We start from the raw sequence: 21,173 nt of genomic DNA on the forward strand, positions 1-21,173 counted from the left end.
AACAAACCCAAAAATAAAAAGGTGATATGGAGGGGGGGGGAGGAGAGAGAGAGAAAAGTACCACATGTGATTGTTGCTCACAACTGTACAAGTCACAGGAGGTCACCCCCAGGAGTTCCCAGCTCATTCACAGTAGTAAAAACTCTGCCCATTGTTTCAGCCTGGGTGCCCTCCCCTGCTGCCAGGGCTGGCCCAGGGCTGGCCGTGGTGCCCAGGGTGTGGAGAACATCCACCTCTGCTGCCAGGGCTGGCCCAGGTGCCCAGGGATGTGCACAACATCCACCTGTGCTGCCAGGGCTGGCCCAGGGCTGGCTGTGGTGCCCAGGGTGTGCACAACATCCACCTCTGCTGCCAGGGCTGGCCCAGGTGCCCAGGGTCTGCAGAACATCCACCTCTGCTGCCAGGGCTGGCCCAGGGCTGGTTGTGCTGCCCAGGGTGTGCACAACATCCACCTCTGCTGCCAGGGCTGGCTCTGGTGCCCAGGGTGTGCACAACATCCACCTCTGCTGCCAGGGCTGGCTCTGGTGCCCAGGGTGTGCACAACATCCACCTCTGCTGCCAGGGCTGGTTGTGGTGCCCAGGGGTGTGCACAACATCCACCTCTGCTGCCAGGGCTGGCCCAGGTGCCCAGGGATGTGCACAACATCCACCTCTGGAACAAGGCTTCAAACCCCCCCCAGCCCAGCCCCCTCCTCCCCCCCCGAGCAAACCAAACATCCCAGGGGAAAATCCACCTCTGCAGGGCTGGAGCACGGGCACAGTCCCCTCTCCTGGGCACTGCCAGGCCCCTGTGCCAGGCCAGGGTGGCTCTGTACCATCTGCACCAAGTAAACATGGACGGGAACTTGCCTTTTTTTTTTTTTTTTTTTTTTTTTTTTGGTCTCTTTTTTTTTGTCTTTTATATCCTTTTTGTCTGTCTTTGGTATTGTTTTCAAAGTTGCTAGAGATGCATAGAACACCTGAATGAGGAACTGAGCCCAGTTTGCCGGGAGGAGGAGAGGTTGGCTGGGGTGGGTGTGGATGGGTTTTTTTTTTGCTTGAAGTACCGGTGGGAGGAGCAGAGCCCCTTCCCTTCCCTGTGGAGTCCCAGCCCGGAGTTCCTGAAGGCAAAGAGCAGCCTGTCCATTATTCCCTGTGCAGGGCTCTCCAGCTCCACCGAGGAGTGTGGAAGGGAACGGGAATGCTGCCTCCATCCTCCAGCATCCTTCTCTTCACTTGGCGTCGTCCCACGACAACATCTTTGGATCATTTTCCTTCCTTCCCTTTCGTTCTTTTTTTTTTTTTTGACAGTTCAGAAATCTCCGTGGTTCTTTTTTTTTTATTTTCCCCAAACACAATTAAAAAAAAAAAAAAAAAAAAAAAAAAAAAAGCAAATGCATCAAAAAAAAAAAAAAAAAAAGAAAAAGGAGAGAAAAGCCCTCCCTTCCTCCCGTGCCGCTGGGGGAGGCTGCGCTGTGCCGGGTCCCTGCTCCCGGGTCAGCACGGGGCTTTGGCGCTGTCGCTGAGCAGGGCAGGGTTCCCGTTCTCCTGCTTCGGGGAGCCCCGGCTGGCCGGGACGGCGCTGCCGAAGGGCGAGGCCACGCTGCCCGTGGAGGCCGGGCGGAGCTCGCCCGGGGCCACCTCCCGCTCCGGGGGCCGCAGCCCCGGCGGCTGCAGCGGCAGCGCCACCGGGAAGCCGGCCATGTACAGCACCCGGCCCAGCCTCTTGGCCACCTGCGGGAAAAGGGGGGAAAAAAAAACCCGGGTGAGGGATGGGGGAGAGCAGGAGAGGGGGGGGTGTGAGAGGAGAATCCCCCCGGGTTTGTGCAGAAGGCCGGGTTTGTGCCTCATCTGCTGGCAGAAGAGGTTCTCCCATCCCTGGGCGTGTCCAAAGCCAGCCTGGACACAGCTTGGAGCACCTGGGACAGTGAGGGTGTCCCTGCCCATGGCAGGGGGTGGCACTGCATGGGGCTAAGGTCCCGTCCACCCCGCACTGTTCTGTGGGACATCACTGGAACGAAGCAAACCCGTTCCCATGCACCTGAAAACCAGGGCAGGGAAGGTTCCCTCCTCTCGTTTCCTCAAGGATTTTGGTCCTGCACTCCTGCTCCTGGGCACTGCTGGAGCCCCGGGTCTGCCCTGGACCCCCCTGTCCCAGCTCCAGGTGTGCTGGGACACCCCAGCTGAGCGGGGCTGCCTCATTCCTGCCCTTTCACCCACGGACACCTCAACAGGACTCTGCTCTCCCTGTGCTGAGGGCACAGCACTGCCTGCCCGCTTTGGAACAGCAGGAACTGCTCTTCAAAAGGCCAAGGCAGGGAGGGAAAATAAAACTCCTGAACCTCTCCCTCCTGCAGCAGCTCCTGCCTCCCAGCACGGGCCAAAGGCCCCACAGCCTCCCAGCACCTCCACAGCTGCTTCCCATTTGAGCTTAAACAAAACCAGGGGCTGCTGCTGGACCCAGACAAGTGGGACATTATTCAGGGAGCAGCATCAGGGCTCTGCTCCCCCCCCCATCCAACCCCCAGCCCTGCCTTGTTATACAACTTTAAACACTATTGATGGAATTGAAGGAATTTTTCAAGTTCGCATCTCACATTCCCCCCGCCCCAAGCCCCATCTCTGAGCTGTTCAGGGCTCTCTTGTTTTTTAAGGAACATAAGAGTTTTATTTCCTCCTGAATTGACCCACGGGGAACAATTGCCCACAGACCCTTTTTATGAGCCCCCTCATAAACAGGGAGGGCTGCAGGGAAAGCAGTAAAGCCTCTTATTGTTCCAACACAGCACGAGCAGCGTGGGTTTGGGGAGCTGTGCCAGCGCTGGCGCTGTCCCTGCGCCCGGGGAGGTGCAGTGACAGCCACAGCCCCTCCAGGACACAATTCCCCGGGGCACTCAGCACAGCCTGGCCTCCACACGTGTCAGGAGGGATTTTTCCCAGCACTCAGTGGGAAAGAATCCAGCAGAGATGTTCTGGGTTTGAGTCCCACTGAGGGGAGAAGGAATGGGACAGCTGTGGCTGGAACCAGCCCATTTTAAGAGCTTCCCACTGCATCCCTGTTATTCCCTCCCAGCACTCATCCTGGACTGTTTATTTCTGCTCCTGAATCCTGTCAGTGGTTTCTCCATGAAACAGCTGTGACAGCTTTCAGGTGAGGCTATGGAACATTTTCAAGGACAAATAAAGCGTTCTTGAGACAGAACTGCAACTGAATTACTGCTTAATAAATGATATTCCATAACCACGTTTCTGGACACCCCCAGGGACAGCTGTAGATGGTGTCACCTGTTCTGAGAGAGGAGATTTCCCTACCTGTGACCTGATCTTGAGGGCAGGTCCCAGCTTGAGCCCCATGTTGTTCAGTAAGTGCTCTTCTGTCAGGAGGGGCAGGGTCTCCCCGTCGATGGCCTGCTCTCGGAATACCTGAGGGGACACACACAGGGCCCGGCTCAGGGACACACCTGAGCCACCTGTGCTGCCCTGGCACCGTGGAAAAGGTGAACTCGGAAAACCTCAGCCTGTATTTGTCCACCAGGGCTGTTCCCAGTGCTGTATCCACAGCCTGGAGCCATCCCTTTGCAGCCAAGTGGATTTTTATTGCAAAGAGCTGCTGGGAACACCCAGCAGCACTCACTGCACCCATTCCCTTCCCCGCCTCTGCAGGAGCCAAAACCCTCCCTAAAACACTCCACAAAAAGCCTGGGCGTGGGGGAAGCATCCCCTGGGGTGTCCCCCAGCTCTAGGGCAGAGACAAAGCTGAACCCTGGTGAGGCCGGGGCAACTCCGAGCTGTGCTGAAGGTCCCTGGTTTGCCTGAGCCGTGGTTCTGGATGCATTCCAGGGAATTCTGCAGGATTCTCTTGGTTCTGAAGCCACAGCATTCCTGGTTCTAGAATCAGCATTCCAGGGAATTCTGCAGGGCTTTCCTGTTCTGGAACCACAGCATTCCAGGAAATTCTGCAGGATTCTCCTCTTTCTGGAGCCACAGCATTCCAGGGAACATTCCAGGATTCTCCTGGTTCTAGAATAAGCATTCCAGGGAATTCTGCAGGGCTTTCGTGTTCCTGGAACCACAGCATTCCAAGGAATTCTGCAGGGCTTTCCTGGTTCTGGAACTACAGCATTCCAGAGAATTCTGCAGGATTCTCCTGGTTCTGGAACCACAGCATTCCAGGGAACATTCCAGGATTCTCCTGGTTCTAGAATCAGCATTCCAGGGAATTCTGCAGGGCTTTCCTGGTTCTGGAACTACAGCATTCCAGAGAGTTCTGTAGGACTCTCCTGGTTCTGGAGCCACAGCATTCCAGGGAATGTTCCAGGACTCTCCTGGCTGTGGAATCACAGCATTCCAGGGAATGTTCCAGGACTCTCCTGGCTGTGGAACCACAGCATTCCAGCCAGGCTTGCAGGACTCTCCTGGATGTGGAGCATTCCAGGGAAGCTTGCAGGCCCCATCCCACACCTTGGCTGGCAGCAAGTTCAGCAATCCATGAGGGGAAAAACCCAGGAGGGCCCTGCAGGGCTCTGAGATGCAGCTTCCAGGAGGGACGAGCGCAGCTGGGAGGGAATGGGGCTCCCAGGGAACAGGGATGCTCCTCCCAGGACCTGCTGGGATTTACCTGAGTGTACTCAGTGCAGCCAGACAAGTTGGACACGAAGCTGCAGACGTCCTCCACTGTCCATTTGCTGATGTCTTCCAGCGCTGGGCTCTCCTCCCCATCCAGAAACAGACCTCCCATGGTGCCTGGATTGTTTGGAGCCAGGGGGGTGGGAAGGAGGGGAGGAGAAAGGAACATAAATCATTAAAATCCCACACGGACAACAACCAGCCTGCGATCCGAATATTTTTCTCCAGCCACACATTCATCTTTAATGACCTGTCAATTAAAGCGCTGGGCAGGGTCAATTCATAGGCCTCTTCCTCCTGGAGGTCCCCGGCTGGGGGAGGGCAGGAAAAATCCCAGCTAATGCATTTCATGTGTTTAATGTTGTTCAGCTGCGGGGGAAGCAGGGGGAGGGGAGGCTGCAGGAGTTTCTGCACACACACACACACACACACACGCACAGACACACAGACACAAACACAGACACAGACACACAGACACACGCGCACACACACACACACACACACGGACACACAGACAGACACAGACACACATAGACACAGACACACACACACAGACACGCACACAGACACACAGACACACACACACGCACACACAGACACAGACACACACACACACAGACACACAGACACACAGACACACAGACACACAGACACAAACACACACAGACACAGACACACATAGACACAGACACACACAGACACAGACACACACACAGACACACAGACACACACACACGCACACAGACACACAGACACACACAGACACCCACCACGGAGCTCTGCCTGCCCCGTGGGCTCCCGGGCCAGCCCCGCTCCCAGAACGTGCTGGGAATGACAACGGCGGGGCCGGGGAGCTCCTGCTGCTCCTGCTGCTGCTGCTCCCCAGGGCTCCCCTCCCAGCCTGGCCAGCCCGAGCTGTTGGGAATTGCCTCGGGAGTGCTGCGTGCTCGGAGCAGCTGTGGCAGTGCCAGCTGGGCAGTGCCCAGGCAGAAGAAAGGGACCTGGGGGTGCTGCCGGGCAGCCGGCTGAACGTGAGCCAGCAGTGTGCCCTGCTGGCCAAGAAGGCCAATGGCTCCTGGCCTGGACCAGGAATGGTGACCAGGAGCTGCCAGCTCCCCGGCACGCAAGGGCGGCTCGGTGGCAGCCCCACCGCTGTCACACCGAGGGTGACAGGCTCCCAGGGCTGGGGGAGCCCCCCCGGCCCTGCAGCCTGACAGAACGCTCCCAGAAACCCCAGGGAGAGGCACAGGGAATGGAAACGGGGAGAGGAACACCTCAGTAATGCAGAGCTGCAGGGGGGGGAAAGGCGAGGACACAGAACAAACCAAATCCCACAAAACACCTCTTTAGGGCGGGGGAAAGCCACTGTTAACACCTGGAACTGGCTGCTGTGGGGTGCTTGGACCAGGAGAGCACAAGGACATTTATAGGGATGAGAACGCCCAGGATTCTCGGGCAGGGAGTTTATGAGGGGTATGAGCTGCTCTGCTCAGGGCATGGAGAATGGAATTGCCAGGAGAAAAAAATATTTCTCCCAGGAGCCCGTCATGACAAAATCATCTGTCCTGTGGGCTTGGGGCTTTTCCCTGGCGGATTTGATGGATATAACCCTTGCTCCTGCCCACAGCAGCTGGGACAGCACACGGACTGGCAAAGGAAAAATGGATTAAACAAAACCACGGTGGGGAGCACAGGCCGAGGGGCCAGGGAGCAGCCAATTCCCTGGGAAATAGCCCAGGGCTGAGGGAGCAGGCAGGGAAAGGAGCAGAGCCACAGCAGGGCCCCACACGCTCCCTACAACGCCTCCAGCACATCCAGGGAAGCAGGAGAAGCTCGGGATGTGCACGGGAAGTTATCGTGCCAAGGAGATGCTTTAAACCAGCAGAGCCTGCACGGGGAGCAGGCAGAGGCTCTGCAATCATTTCCACGCATCTCCCTTCCCAATTTCCTGTTCCCCTGGCTGTCCCTGCAGCTGCACCCCTCAGTTTGGGCAGGGGACAGCTCTGGCTGCTCCCTGCACAGCTCCAGAGCCCAGGGTGATCCCTGTCACAGCCACAGCAGCAGTGGCAGCCCCAGAGCCAGGATGGTTTGGCTGCAGCTCTCCAAGGCTCCCCACAACCCAGAGGGGGCTCTCAGGAGATCCTGGAAGAGCGGCTGGACCAGAGGAGCTCCAGTGGTCCCTCCAACCCGACCCCTCCTGGGGTTCTGTGGCGGCTGCTGCCTCTGCCAGCTCTGCCCGTGCCTCTGGAGCAGGGACAGTGCTGCTCCTCTCTCCTCACACCTCCTTGCCAGCGCTCTGTTCCCACCCAGACCCCTCAGGACACTCACCAGACCTTCCCCAGGTCCACCCTGGGTACCTTCAGCCAGGGCTGGTGTCCAGCTGTGCCCCCCGGCCCCAGCCCAGCCCTGCCACCCCTCAGCCATGACCCTGGCAAGGGTTTCTGGGGCTGCTCACGGTCCCTTCCCCTCAGCGTGCCCCGAGCAGCCCCAGCACTGCCCACCCTGAGCTCCCCGGGGCAGAGGGGCTCCTGCCCTCCCTCCTGTGCCCCCTTGGGAGGACAGTGCTCAGTCTGGCGTCCCCCCCCGCTCTGGCAGCCGGGACAATGAGAACAAATGGGTGCCAGGCGGCCGCGGGGCCGCACCTTCCATCCCAATAATGACATGTCAGCTCTGCGAGGAGCCACAAAGGGCAGCAGCCATTCCCTGGCAGGCCTGCTCTGGCTGCCTGGCTGATAAATGATGGTCCAGCGGGCTGCTAATGGATTAGGGAGCGTTCCACCAGCTGGGGCCCGGCGCGCGGGGCTGGAAGGAATCCATCGTCCCAGGACAGGTGTCCCGGCACAGCCCAGGCACCAGGCACAGCCCATTCATAATCCCCTCCCTCCTCCCGAGACCCAGCTGCTCCAGAAGGAGAAGGCAGAGGCTGGAGGGGCCACGGAGAGCAGAGCTCCCGGCGCTGCCAGCCCTGGGCTGCGGCACGAGCGGCTCGGCGGCGCGGGCACGGCACGGCCCGAGCTCCTGGCACCACAGGGGACAGCTCGGGCGCCAGCTGGGCACGCAGTGCCACCCCTGGCAGCCAGCCCACCTCCGGGTCCGATCAGCTCTGCCCCCATTCCCGTGCCCAGCCCCTTCCCCGTTCCCTGAGCACCCCTCCTGCCCCCCGGGCGAGGGCTGGGCTCGGGAGCAGCACAGGGCTGCGTTAATTGCTCTCCAGACTGCAATCAATAGAAGGATTTTAGCCTCCTGCACACTCCATCCTTCACCTTTTCCAAAGGACGGGGCTGCAGAGGGAGGAGGAGGAGGAGGAGGAGGCTGAAACCTTGAGGAGATGAGGTCATCGAGCCACAGCCCCAGAAGGCAGCTCCGGGAATGGAGCCGGCTCTGGGAGGGACAGAGCAGGGACAGGACAGGGAAAGGAGAGGGACACGACAGGGACAGGGACACAGCAGGGACAGAGCAGGGAGAGAGCAGGGACAGAGCAGCTCCTCCTCCTCCTCATCCAACTGCTCCAAACTCAGCGTCCTTCTCAGCTGGATGCTTCTCCCCTCTGCTCTCCTCCCCGTCACCTGCCTTGGCCGGGTGGTTATTCCATAATTCCAGTCTCCAGGCCAGGGTCCAACCTCGCAGCCCTCCTGAGGGAGCAGTCCCTGTGCAGAAGGGGGCTGCAGGAATTGCGTGGCACGGGGGGAGAGCTGGGTGCAGCCCTGCCTGCTGGCCCTCGGGTGCTTTGTGTTCCCCCAGAGGCACAGAACGCATTTTTCACTCACCCCGGGATGGCTGCAGCCCTCGGATCGATACAACCCTCGATATTTCAGCTGCTGAAGTCCCCCCTCAACCCCAGAGTTGCATCCTCCACGCCTCCCTGTCCTGCCGAGGCTTTGCAGGTGGGAGGATTTGCTCTGGAGCAGCACAGCGGGGCCCAAACCCACAGGGAGAGCTGTGAGAAACCAGTCAGAAGCCAAAGAGCCCTCGGGAAAAGACCTCCAGCCCTGGCACAGGCTGCACAGCCCGGGAGGGGAGAGCAGGGAAACCCAGCCCGGAGCCGTGCCGGGGCCTCGGGATGTGCTGGGGCTATAAATCCGAAGTGCTAATAACAAATGGGCTATTACAGCAGCTCACACACTGCTGGGGGAGGGAGGGAGGGGAGGCAGCCCCAGCCCAGGCCGCCCCGCAGAGCTCTCACCAGCCACGAGCACCACGGAGCTGAGCCCGTGCCTCTTTAATGGCCGGGAGGAAAAGGCTCCTGCGAGGAAGGCTGGGCAGCCCAAGGCAGCAGGAATATTTATCATCCTGGCCACCTGCCTGTCGCTGAAAAATCGCTTCCTCCTTCCTGGCTGGGAGGCAGCTCTAATGAGGGATGGGCAGCCTGCTCACAGGCAGCTCCTCGCGCAGAGAGCAGCACAGCACGGCCCCCCCTGCTCCCTCCTGTGTGCCACGAGTCCTGCCTCCTGCTAATTGCTCTGCCAGGTAATTAGCTGGGGTAGATTTGGGTTCTTGGCTGGGTCTGAGACCCCATTTGTGCCACCCCCTGCTCCTGCAGTGAGAACAGAGAGCTGGCAGTGACCTCCCTGCCTGCCCGTCCCATCCAGCCCGGCTCTCCCAGTGCCTGTGGCACAGAAATGCACCAGCACGAGCCCAGCTAGCCCTGCCCTGGAATAGGGCACCTGGGAATCAGGCTGGAAAAGCCCTCCCAGGCCATCAAGTCTGACCTTTGACCAACGCCCACCTCATCCCCAGCCCAGAGCACCGAGTGCCACGTCCATCCTTCCTTGGACGCCTCCCAGGACGGTGACACCACCACCTCCCTGGGCAGCCCTTCCGACGCCTGACCCCCCTCTCCGTGCAGAAATTCCTCCTTTCCAAACACGAGAGCCTGACAAAGCAACCACAGCCACGAGCAGGGGGGAGAGCCCCCAGGGCAGCCCTGCCAAACGCGCCCCGCCGCAGCCCCCGGCGCCTCACCTGCATGGAAGTAGGGGCTCATGGTGTAGGGGAAGCCGAAGGGCAGCGGCTGGGGCGCGGGCAGGGAGGCTGGAGGGAGGTATTTCACCTCGGCCTTGCCGATGCCGGGCCCGAGCAGGTGGCTGGGGGACTCCGCGCTCGAGGAGCTGCAGGGCACGCTGGGCGCCGCGGCCGCCTCGCTCAGCTCCTTGGCCGCCTCGCACGCCTTGCCCGCGCCGTCCTTGCACTCCTTGAGCTCCGCTCCCGAGCCGCCCTCGGCCTTCAGCCCCTCGGCCTTGTCCTCGCCGGCCTCGGCGTCGCTCTCCGAGTCCTTCATCTCCTCGTCGTTACAGTCCTGGGCCCCGTCCCGCGCGCGCGGCTCCGCCGGCTCCCGCGCCTCGCCGGGGCCCTGCGGCTCCGCGCGGGGCTGCGAGGACTTGCGGCCGCCGCCGGCCCGCCGGGGCTGCTCCTTGGGCGGGGTGGCGGCGCCGGGGCCGCCGGGGGTGAGGGACAGCAGCGGGGCGTTGTTGTGCCGCAGCACCAGCATGGCGTTGCGCCGCGACAGCTCGTCGCGCAGCGCGTGGCCCTCGGGGACGTCGTGCACGCTGCGCAGCGCGGGGTGGTCCGGGGGCAGCGCCGGGTGCAGGCTCAGGGGGTCTCCGGCCAGCAGCCTCTGCCGGTGCAGGTTCTCCAGCTCCTTCTGGCGGATGAGCTCGGCCGACATCTCCAGCCTGGGTGGGGACAGGGAGTTTTGGCGCGGGGTTGGAGGAACGTGCTCCCCCACCCCGAGCCTTGCAGGAGCCAGGTGGCAGCTCCACACCTGCACAGCCTTCCCACGGGCCTCGCTCGGGCCCTGCTGTGCCGTCTGTGCCCAGCTCACCCCACGCCAGGACAAACCCAGCCCTTCCCACTCCTACCTGGCCAGGTTTTGCTTCCGTAGCATCTCCTGCTGCCGTGCAAACATCTCCGCCTGTGCCGGCTGGAGGAACCCGTAACCTGGGCAGGGAGAACGCTGCGGGTTACTCATGTCAGCGCGGGCCCTCGGCTGCCTCAGGGCCAGCTCCCCAGAGGGAAAAAGGACACCTGAGCTCTGCTTTTTACTCCAGAGCTCAGCTACCCCTCACTGCCACGGCAGCGTGGCCAGAACACAGGGCCAGGAAGAGCAGCCAAGGAATCTGCTCCTCTCGCCGCAGAACCGGGGGGAAGTCGGCACAGCAGTCATGGGGAGACACAGAAAACGTGGGTGGGCTGCTTGGCTGCAGGGCACATTGTCACAGGCTGCACCTCTGCCCTGCCCTGGCTGCCCACAAGCGTCACCTGAGCACTCACCTGGCGTCTGGCACAGCGCCGAAGGCACCCCGAGGAAGGGAGGTCTCAAGTGGGGCCCCAGGGCGATGTGGGGAGCGTTCTGGGGTGACAGCAGAGGCGGTGGGTGGGAAATCTCCCTGCAGGAATCACAAAATAAAGCCGTGTTGAAAACCCGGCGGCTCCGAAGGGCCCTGGCTCAGGAAGAACATCTTGGATGCAGATGAGCTGCATCCTGCCCCAGAGGCCGCTCTCTGCCTCTTCACCCTCATGCAGAGCTTCTAAAATGGAGAGAAAAAAGCAAAAGCAGCACGACCAAAAAGGGAAGAAAGCAGCCAGGACTCCACAGGTCCCACACATTTCCCACCTTTGCTCCTGTGGCCTTTCAACCGGGCTGTCCAAAGGATTTTTCCTGTTCATGGCAGCTTAAAGGGGAAGGCTGAGGATGCTCCATCTGCCCCTCCCTCATCACATTTGGGTTTCTGCCTCGACTACCTCACACCTGAGAAGGAATTCTGTGCTTGGAGAGTGGGTTTGGGAAGATCTGAAGGCATCACTGGCTTGCCTTGCAAAAAAAACCCTGTCCTGGCTGGGCTAAGCTTTAATCGTGGAGAGGAAAGCTGGAAGTGAGGCAGAGGAAAATACAGACAGGAGAGGGATGTGAGCAGGAAGGGCAGTGGGGTCAGTGGGAAGGAATCCTGCTGGACAAGGGTGGCTGAAGCCAGGCAGAACAGGTAGAGCAGATGCCAGGGGCTGGGGAAACTCAGAGAGGCAGGACTGTGTGGTGGGAAGGGGACAATCCTGGAGAAGAGGCAGGGAAGAGAAGGGAGCACTTGCAGCAGCAGGGAAGGCAAGGGAAAAAAAAAAAGCAGGAAGGGAATAAGAGCCAAGGTCTCTTCCATTAGTCAAATCTGCCCTGGGAGCCTGCGAGCAAATCTGCTTTCCGGCTGCACATCTCTTAATTCCTTTTGATGGCCACTTACAACATTATTACCTTCTGCAGGGCATCCAGAGGCAGAGCCAAGTGCGGGGCCGTTTGTTTTAATTTTACAGTATCTCCCTGGAAAAATCTGCTCCAGGAGAGGCTGGAGGCCAAGGGAGAGGGAGGCAGAAGGTGCCTGTGACTTTGCAACAAACACAGCGTGTGCAGAGGCACTGCAGTGGGGGGATAACAATGGGAGCATCCTGGCCATCCATGGATCAGCTCGTGGGCATGGATCAGCTCGTGGGCATGGATAGCTCAGGGAAATGGATCAGCTCATGACAATGGATCAGTTCATGGGCATGGATCAGTTCATGGAAATGGATCAGCTCATGGGCATGGATCAGCCCATGGAAATGGATCAGTTCATAGGCATGGATCAGCCCGTGGAAATGAATCAGTTCATGGGCATGGATCAGTTCATGGAAATGGATCAGTTCCTGGAAATGGATCAGCTCATGAAAATGGATCAGTTCATGGAAATGGATCAGCTTGTGGAAATGGATCAGCTGTGCAAATGGATCAGTTCATGGGCATGGATCAGCTCATGGAAATGGATCAGTTCCTGGAAATGGATCAGCTTGTGGAAATGGATCAGCTGTGCAAATTGATCCGTTCATGGGCATGGATCAGCTCATGGAAAGCCAGACAAGGACTCCTGGGCATGAAGTGAGAGCCCTTCCCAGCACAGCTTTATCCCCGTTCTCTGCAGCCACTACACAACTCTGACCCGGCTGCGCTTCCCCTCCAAAATTCCTCCTTTCGCCCAGCCCGTGCCCATCTGCCCATCCCCGCCTCCACTTCCCCGTCCGCCTCCCGTCCCCGTGGCTGTCTCCCGCCTCTCCTTCCCCTCCTCCCCGGCTGCCCTGGCTCTCCTCTAAACTAATTGCGGAGCCGGCGGTGTCTGGAGGCGCGGCGCGGATCGATCGGGGGCTGTTGAAATGTTAATGCCGCCCGTGCGCCGCGCCGCGCTCCGCTGGCAGCTCCAATTAATCTCAGGTAACGCCGCGCTCGACCTTCGGCTCCGAGCCGGGGCAGCAGCCAAGCGATGCTTATGTAATTACACCGTGAAGTGTGTAATCACCTGCCCTAATCCCCGAGGCCTCGCAATTAGCCGGGGCCGCGGTCGCCGGGCTGCCAAGTGCTGCTGCCACCCGGGCCGGCCCCGCGGATGAATAACGGACAATTAAAGCGGCGTGACGGGGGCTCCGAGGTGTCCGCTCGATCGTAATTAGCTGTAATCATGGGGAGACGAGCCTGGCAGACGTGCTGGTCGTTTTATAAGAAGCAATTTAGGAAATCAAGTCGCTGTTAACCATCGCGTGGCCGTGCCCTCCTCCCCGCCTCGGGGATGTGCGGGAAGGGATCCTGCGGGAGGATCCAGGATGCCCGTGGAGAGCTCAAAAACAAAGGAGCGCCTTGATTTATGCCAGTCTGTGCCCAGGAAGCAGAGGGTGGGATGGGATCAGGGCTGGGCGCTGGAAAAGGAAAGGTTCTCCCTTCGGTGGCAGCCCAGTGCTCATCCCAGGTTGTTTTTATGCTTTCGTGCTCTGATCCCTGAGGAATTCGCATCTGCTCCAGACTGCAGCTCATTCCCTTAAGCTTCCCTGCCTTCCTGGGCCTGCTTTGGGCCAGCCAGAGCCCTGGGGAGCCCCTGAGCTGCGTGGCCACGAGGGACAGACCCTCTGTGCCACCCCTCAGAGCCACCCTGCCGGGCACAGAACCTGCTGGAGCCTGCCCTGCTCCCTGCCAGCCCCATCCTTGGCACGGGGAGCTGGCACAGGAGGGAGGCAGCAGCACCAGGTCGTGCCCTGGCACAGGGCTGGGCAGCCCTGCCAGACTTGCCAGCCAGCTGGGAAAAGAACTGGCAAGCCCGGAGTAAAAAGCTCCCGAGACCTTAACAAAGGCTGCTGTGCTTTCAGACAGGTGTGCAGCAAACACCGATCCCTGCATCCTCTCCCAGGTGTCAGCCTCGAATCCCCCATCAAATTCCTTCCTCCTCTTCCTCCACGGCTCAGAGTCAGAATTACAGTGCCCTACTCCGAGGAGGTGAATTTAGCCCCTGGCAATTACATCTGATAAGCCTTGTCCTTCCCTGGAAGAGAGCAATTCTGTGTTGCTGCACATTCCTCCCCCTGCCCCCTTTTCCCTTTCCCCCCCTAAAATGCCAGCTGGAGGCTTGTGAGCAGGGTATTAGGGGATTTGCACTGCACGCTGCTAAATTTGATATGTCCTTTAACAGGAGACAAATGGTTCACAAGGCTTAAAAAGTATCGACTTTTCTTTAACAATAAGCACTAATGGCCTTCAAATAATCAATATTTAAAGTCATTATGGGGTTACACATTATACTGTTAAAACCAAGCCTTTCATTTTAACCCCATCATATCCTCCCAAGCCTGGAGCAGAGCTCCCCCCTGGCTCAAGCCCAGCTCTGGGGGAAGGCTGGGAGCACAGGCTGTGACTGGAGATGTGAGAGGGTCAGGAAATGCAGATTGAAACCGGCAAGGCATGGAAATAAATTTAGAACGGATGGAAGAAGTGGGGAAGGGGTGGGGGGAAGAATGCATGAAAGCTCTGCTTTCTTCTGCTCTGCATTTGATAGGAAGAGACACTTTAAACCCGAGGTAACAGGCAGGAGGCACAGAGCTCCTCGCTGCTCTGCCATCCCCAGACACTGCCAGCAAGGGAGAATAAATAAAATCAAAGGCCTTGCTGAAAAATGCTCTTTGGGATTTCCAGGCAGGAAAAGAACACGTGCTGGCCCTGGCCTGGCCATGGAGAGGGGCTGGTTTGTGCTGCCCCCTCAAAATCCAAACTGCTCCTGAAACCCAAGTGGTTAAATCAGGGCGAGCTCTTTGGCCTTTGCTCTGCAGCACATTCAGCCAGGTGGGAACCAGGGAGGAGAGATCCTGCCAGGGCAAAAACCAGAACATCAGAGCCTTCAGAGAGGAGAGGGGGACACAGGGCTGGGCTGGGTAAGAGCAGGAGAGAGGTGGTGCCCAGAGAGGGCAGGAGCTGAGCCCAGAGGGGGCAGGAGCTGTGCCCAGAGAGGGCAGGAGCTGTGCCCAGAGGGGGCAGGAGCCGTGCCCAGGGAGGGCAGGAGCCGAGCCCAAGGAGCCAGCAGGGAAAAGGAAAACCTCCCCAAAGCAGGGGGGAGGACTGAGGCGGTGGAAGAACAAACCGTAGCGACAGCAGATGGGAGGAAGGGAATCCAAAAACCCGGGCTGGGTATTTTGGGCACATCTCTGCTCAGAGGAAGCCTCTGGCTGGTGCACGGTGTCTGTCAGCTCCTGCAGGGGAGGCGCTGGGTGCCTCTCTCAGGCTCCCACCCCCAGCTCACTCCTGCCAAGGGGCTGGGCTTCCCAGGACCCCGGCATGGGGGTGCTGCTGGCACCCCAGGCTGGCAGCATTCCGTGTTCCTGGCATTGCTGCTGCCTCCCCCGGATCCCGGGGGATGAGCTGTGCTCCCCCTGCCTGCTCAGGCAGCACAGAGCCAACACCTGCCTGGCTCTGCCTTCTCCCCTGAGAGGGGCAGGACCCCTAGACCCCACACCTCACACTGCAGGCACAAAAACCAACTGCCAACAACTCCCAGCACAGAACTGGTGCACCAAAACCAGCCAAGGAGCTCCATCCCAGTGACCACACAGCCCAGCAGCTCACCCAGCCCTGCCTCAGCTCCTCTCCAACCCCTTCCGTGTGCAGGGCATGAGAGATTTTCCCTCAAGAGGAAAATTTCCCCAGGCTCCACACAGAGAGAGAAGCAGGGATGAGCACCTGGGGGAGGAACACGCCAGGCTGAAGGACCCCAGCAGAACACTGCCAACAAATCCTGGAGACAGCAGCCAAGGAGCAGCATCCAAGCAGCTCTGCAGGGTACAGCCACCTGCCAGCTCTGCAGGAGAGGCAGCAGTGTGGGGATGGGAAGAGCTCCAGGCTGGAGTGGTTGCAGTGGCACCTTTCAGTTGTACCCTCTCCTCTTCCAAGTCTTTTTATAACACTGAACTCAACCATCTTCCCAAACAGACCACCAGGCCCTGGCACGCCAGCATCCGAGCTGAATCCATCTCCAAAGGATCTAGGAAACCAAAACCACGAAACCAAATGAATTCTTCAGACTGTGGCTTGAGACTGCTTTTGGCAAGATGTCTCAGTTTCACTGACTCCAGGGAGCAAAGAGACGAAGGGATCACTCTGCCACTACCAGGACCTTGGCCCAAGAAAATCCATATCCGTGTGTTTGTGTGCCTCATCCCCACAAAGCCAACCTCCCAGCCTGTTTCTGAGCAGCAAAAAGAACAGTTAATTAATGAATGACACCCCTGGGTTTATCGGGACCTCCCGATGCTCAGCCCGCCCCTCCTGCCAGCAGCACCTCCCCTGAGCAGCCTCCACCCTTCCGTGGATGCTTTTCCAGGCAGCCCTGGGGCCGGCCTGGCTCCTCTCCAGCCCACACAGCGCTGGGGAAACGTTCCTGAGAGCGGCTGCAGGAGGCTCCTCCATCCCTGCATTCCTCCCAGGTCTGCTCAGGAGCTGGGATTTATGGGGTGGGTTAGCCAAAGTACACGCTGTGGGAGAGAGGCTTCCAGGGCTGCCCGGCCCCTCCACAGTGCAAAGGTGTTGCTGGGAGAGGAGGAAAACCAGACAGGATCTCCAAGGCTCTAAATGGGGGGGAGACTCTGGGCTCAGCACATCCATACACGCACCACAGAGCTGATAGCACAGCCTGCTCTGCCTCCACCCCACACAAAAGCCAAGAGAAGTGTAAATACCAGAGCCTTCCACCGCTCATCCCATGACATCCAAAGCCTTTGCATCCCCACAGCCCCCTCCTGTCCCCTCCATCCCTGTCAGGAACGCAAGCAGCTTTAATTTAATTTCCCTCTGAAGTTCTTGATTGCAGAGGGAATGGCTCGTGGCACAGAGCAAGATAAACGAGCTAGAATTTCCTGGGGGTGGGGGGATATCAGCTTTCCAGCACTCCGAGCAGTGGGAGAGGCAAGCTAAGGCTCTTTTCCCTAACAAAGAAAAAACTTCTCTTTCTCTTCCATCTCAGAGCATTTCTCCTCCCTCATTATCCGGGGATGCTGCAAAAATGCAAACTTCAACGCCTTAACTTGCTCTGTGCCTCCAAACAGGTGAGAGTGGCATCTCCAACACAGGTTTGGGATCATTCCAGCCTGGCAGTCACTCAGATTCCCCCCCCTGTCCATACAGACACCCCAGAGTGGGGCAGGAGCATCCCCAGCACCTGCACAAGCCCCAGAGGAGACGGTCACACCTTGCCCAGACAGATCAGCTCTGCCCAGCGCCGGGCACTGCTGCCCTCCCCCCATGGAATGACACAATCCCAAAGGTTGGAAAATCCCTCTAAAATCACCGAGTCCAGCCACTACCCCGACACTGCCGCGCTCACCACCAAACCACGTCCCCAGTGCCACATCCACACGCTTTTTGAACACTTCCAGGGACGGCGACTCCCCAGCGGCCCATCCCAGCCCATCCCACCGCCTGACCCAGTCGCTCCCCCCCCCTTCCCACACCCCACCCCACCCGAGCCATCCCTCCCGGCCGGTGCGAGCCCCCCGCCCCCGGGCAAACCCCGCCCCGGGGCCGTGCCCGGTACCTGTCGGGGAAGTGGCTGTCCCTGTGCTGGGGGAGGCCCTGCTTCCTGCGCTGGCTGGACGAGTTGCTGGCCGAGGGGATGTGCGCTTCCATCGCGCCCGGGGTCCGCGCCGCCGCCGCCGCCGCCACCTCCTGCCGCGCCCGGAGCAGATCTGGGGACAGCAGGGGAGCGATGAGGAGCTGCTGCTGCTGCTGCTGCTGCTGCCCGGCCCCGCTCCCCCAGCCCGGCCCCGCTCGGACACACGGACACACTCACGGACAGACGGAGCCGCAGCTCCGGGGCTGCTCGCGGCTCCCCGCGGGCGACAGCGCTGCCCCGGGGCCGCTCCCGGCCGTGCCCGCAGCCCCCGGGCGACAGCGGCTCCGCTGTCCCCCCCTCCCCGCGGCCACCCCGCCGCTCGGGGCGGCTCTCGGGCGCCGGGGCGGCGGCGGAGCCCGGCGGGGAGCGGCGGCCCCGGCACTCACCCGGCCGAGCGGCTCCGGGCGCGATCCGCCCCCGCCGCCCAGGGAGTTTGGCAGCGGAGGAAATTGTGCAACTACGGCAGGGGGGTGGATTTGCTGTTTAATTGCCTTCCTGCCGGAGGGAGGGAGGGAGGGAGGGAGGCAAGGAGCGGAAAAAAAGGGAGGGAAGGATGGAAGGATGGAAGCAGGAGGAGAGGGAGGCATTCCCCGAACTCCCTCTCCCGGTCGGTCCCGAGCGGAGCCGCGCTGGCACCTGTCCCGCTGCCGCCGTGTCCCCTCCGGCCCCGCCGGGGTTACCGGGGCTCTCTGTGCCCGGGACCCCCGTGGGGGGCTCTGCAGGGCTGAACCTGCCCAGGACAGGGAAGGGCTGGGCCCCGGAGCAGCTGAGCATGGGGTACAGAAGGGGAACCCCCTCCCAGCCCGAGCACAGCGCTGCCTGGGGACAGCTGCAGGCGAGAAGGAACCGCAGCCCTCGTTCAGCCTGGCACCGCGGCAGGACCTGTCACCTGTGTCACCCTGCCTGTGACACCTGTGTCACCCTGCCTGTCACACCTGTGTCACCCTGCCTGTGACACCTGTGTCACCCTGCCTGTCACACCCGTGCAGTGACACCTGCACAGCCCCTTCAGGGGTCAGGGCAGCCCACACAGTGCCCTGGGATGGACAGAGCAGGCAAGGCCAGAACCACTCAAGCCCACGCCAAGGAGCCCCAGGGAGGGGCAGGTGATGCAGGTACAGCCCACCTGCCCTGCCCTGGCCTCGGGGAACAACAGGTGACATGGACACCTGTGCCAGGCACACCGAGGCTTTCTCAGGGAGCTGCTCTCTCCCAGCGAAGCATCAGGAGTCCCTCAGTCCCGGTGTCTGTGTGAAATGCCCCTGCACACACAGCTCACATCCCACCCCAGAGCCTCTGCTGCCGTTCACGTGGTGCACAGGAAACATCCCCGCAGAGGAAACCTCCCTCACACCATCGCCCTGCCAAAGGAAACCAAAACACAGCTGGGGAGAGGAGCAGAGGCAGATTCACCCCCCTGAGCACACCCTGGGCAGGATCACTCGGACACTGACCCTGCAGAGCCCTCACACCCAGCAGCTTCCCACCCCTTCCCACAGCTGCTTTGGAAAGCTCCTACGTTGCTGTAGGAGCATTGCACAACCCCGGCAATGCCACATTTCCCATCTCTGTGTCTCCCTTTTCCCCACCAGGCTCTGTTCCCTCGGTTCTGGAAATCCCAGCCACCCCTCCCTACTGGCACCAAGATGTGCCCAGCCCAGCCTGAGCTCCATCAATCACAGCATCAAACGTTTTGCTGATGGTCGGGGCTGGAGCCCCATGCTGGGGTGAGAACGTTCCCACAGCTGCTGTTTCTGCTGGCAGGAAGGGGGACAGCAGTGCCCAAATTTTCTGGCCGCATTCCTGCCCCTGTCCCCACGCCCCCAGCCGAGGGGACAAACACCGAAACAACAATTCTGAACTGCACAAGTACGCGAGAAACAGCCAAACACCATCAGATCACAGAACAAGCCCAGAGAATTCACCGAGCCAGGGAGACCGTGCAACCTTGCAATGTTTATAAATTAATTATCTGAAAAACCCAGGTCACTCCTGATTGCCACGGCGGCTGTAATTTAGAAGGCTGGCGTGCAGCCAGCTCCAGGAGCCGCATTGATCCTGAGTGACCGCAACAACCCCCCGCTCACACCCCCTCTCCTCTCCCCTTCCCCCCTTCCCTGCTGCCCAGGCCCCCCCGAGGATCTGTTATTTACAATCCCGCACTCTGACAGTTGGGAAATCAGATTGATTGACAGTGGGACGCTGGCGGATGGAGGTTCCAGGCACGGAGACAGACTGAATTCAGAATGTGGGATGAATGCCACTGGGAGAACGGGGGCGGAGGAGGGGGGGCTGAAAAGCAATTAAAAAAAAAAGATTTCTAAATTATTAACATTTTTTAAATTATTAATGTTATTGGTGCCTCCATGTGAGCCCGCAGATAAACTGCGCTTTGTACTGGCACTAATAATTTATAGCCCAACCAGAGCCCTGTGGTGTGGAGACAATCCAAAAATACACCAAGTTTTGCCTTGTCAGTGTTCCCCGAGCGAGTCTGGCTCTGCAGGCTCCTTCTCCCCCCCTGCCCACCCCAAAACCCCAGCGTGACCCCCCCAACAAATGCTGATGAGGGAATTTAATCATCACCACAAAACCACGTCAGGCTCTCAAGGTAACGAGCTCCTCTCATTAATTTGGGGGCAGGGGGTGATCCAGCTGTCTCCCAGCACACAGCGGTGGGATGGACACGTCCCTGTGGCCAGCAGCCACCCAGGGCCAGTGTCTGTCACAACCCTGGTCACACCCCACGCCCTGTGCCCTGTCCAAGCTCTGCCCGGCTCCAGTCGTGGCTGAACACTCAGTGCCACCCTTTTGTCACACCCTGTCCCTCCCTCTGCGCGTGTTCCCACGTGTCCACGTGCCATCCCAGCCCTGTGGCACACGGCTCCCCTGACAGGAGCTGAGTTTGCAGGGGCTCTGCAGTGCCTGGCACAGCCCAGCACCAGCCCCAGCTGGTGCCACCTCCCCACGGGGCCGGGGCAGGTTTGCGCCCGGCCTTTGCTGATAAGCAAATCCTTCCTCCACAGCAATCCCTTCCTGCCCCCAGAGAAGCCAATCAAATCAAACAGAGTGGAAAAGAAGACAGCCTCTTCATTAACCTAACAAGGAGCCCTGGGGATTCACACTCCGGAGCAGAATCCTCCTGCAGCTCCTGCTGATGCTCTGCTGAGCACTGCTCGTGCCAGCCCTGCCCACCTCGGGCAGGGAGCAGCACAGGACAGATCCTGGCACGGCTCTGCCCTTCACACGTGCTCCAGCCCCCTGCACAGCAGCACCTCTGCCACGTCAGCTCTGCCTGATGCAGCTGAGTTATCTCCCTCCCCTGCGGGACAGGGCACGGCTTTGCTGGGGCAAACTGGGCCAGTGCCAGCAGGCTCTGCTCAGCCGAGGGCAGGTGAGGAGCACGCACCTGTGGAGGGATGCTCTACCTGTGGAGGGATGCTCTACCTGTGGAGGGATGCTCTACCTGTGGAGGGATGCTCGTGATCCTGCAACCGCCTGGTGCCCCCTTTAGGCACAGCCCAGGACATGCTGGATGCAGCCAGCTCTCTCCAAAACCCTGGGAAAAGCTTCCAACAGCCCCTCAGTCCCTGTGGGACTCATCCCGGGACTGCAGGACCTCCAGGCACTGCT

At 60.0% G+C, this 21,173-nt stretch overlaps 1 protein-coding gene across 2 annotated transcripts in view; it reads right to left on the minus strand.

The window, feature by feature from the left end:
- Window positions 1-1,388: 1,388 nt before the first annotated feature.
- SAMD11 (sterile alpha motif domain containing 11) overlaps window positions 1,389-21,173 on the minus strand; it is a 75,258-nt gene continuing 55,473 nt past the window's right edge. For both annotated transcript variants that reach the window (XM_053997775.1, XM_053997777.1), the window contains 7 exons: window positions 17,463-17,613; window positions 10,876-10,991; window positions 10,464-10,542; window positions 9,568-10,277; window positions 4,598-4,722; window positions 3,292-3,402; window positions 1,389-1,713 (listed from right to left, as the gene is read on the minus strand). In XM_053997775.1, the coding sequence (XP_053853750.1) occupies window positions 1,477-1,713; window positions 3,292-3,402; window positions 4,598-4,722; window positions 9,568-10,277; window positions 10,464-10,542; window positions 10,876-10,991; window positions 17,463-17,613 (1,529 nt within the window). In that variant the 3' untranslated portion in view covers window positions 1,389-1,476. The remainder of the gene's footprint in view (window positions 1,714-3,291; window positions 3,403-4,597; window positions 4,723-9,567; window positions 10,278-10,463; window positions 10,543-10,875; window positions 10,992-17,462; window positions 17,614-21,173) is intronic.

This window comes from Vidua macroura, chromosome 23, assembly GCF_024509145.1.
Source record: "Vidua macroura isolate BioBank_ID:100142 chromosome 23, ASM2450914v1, whole genome shotgun sequence".
Lineage (NCBI taxonomy): Eukaryota > Metazoa > Chordata > Aves > Passeriformes > Viduidae > Vidua > Vidua macroura.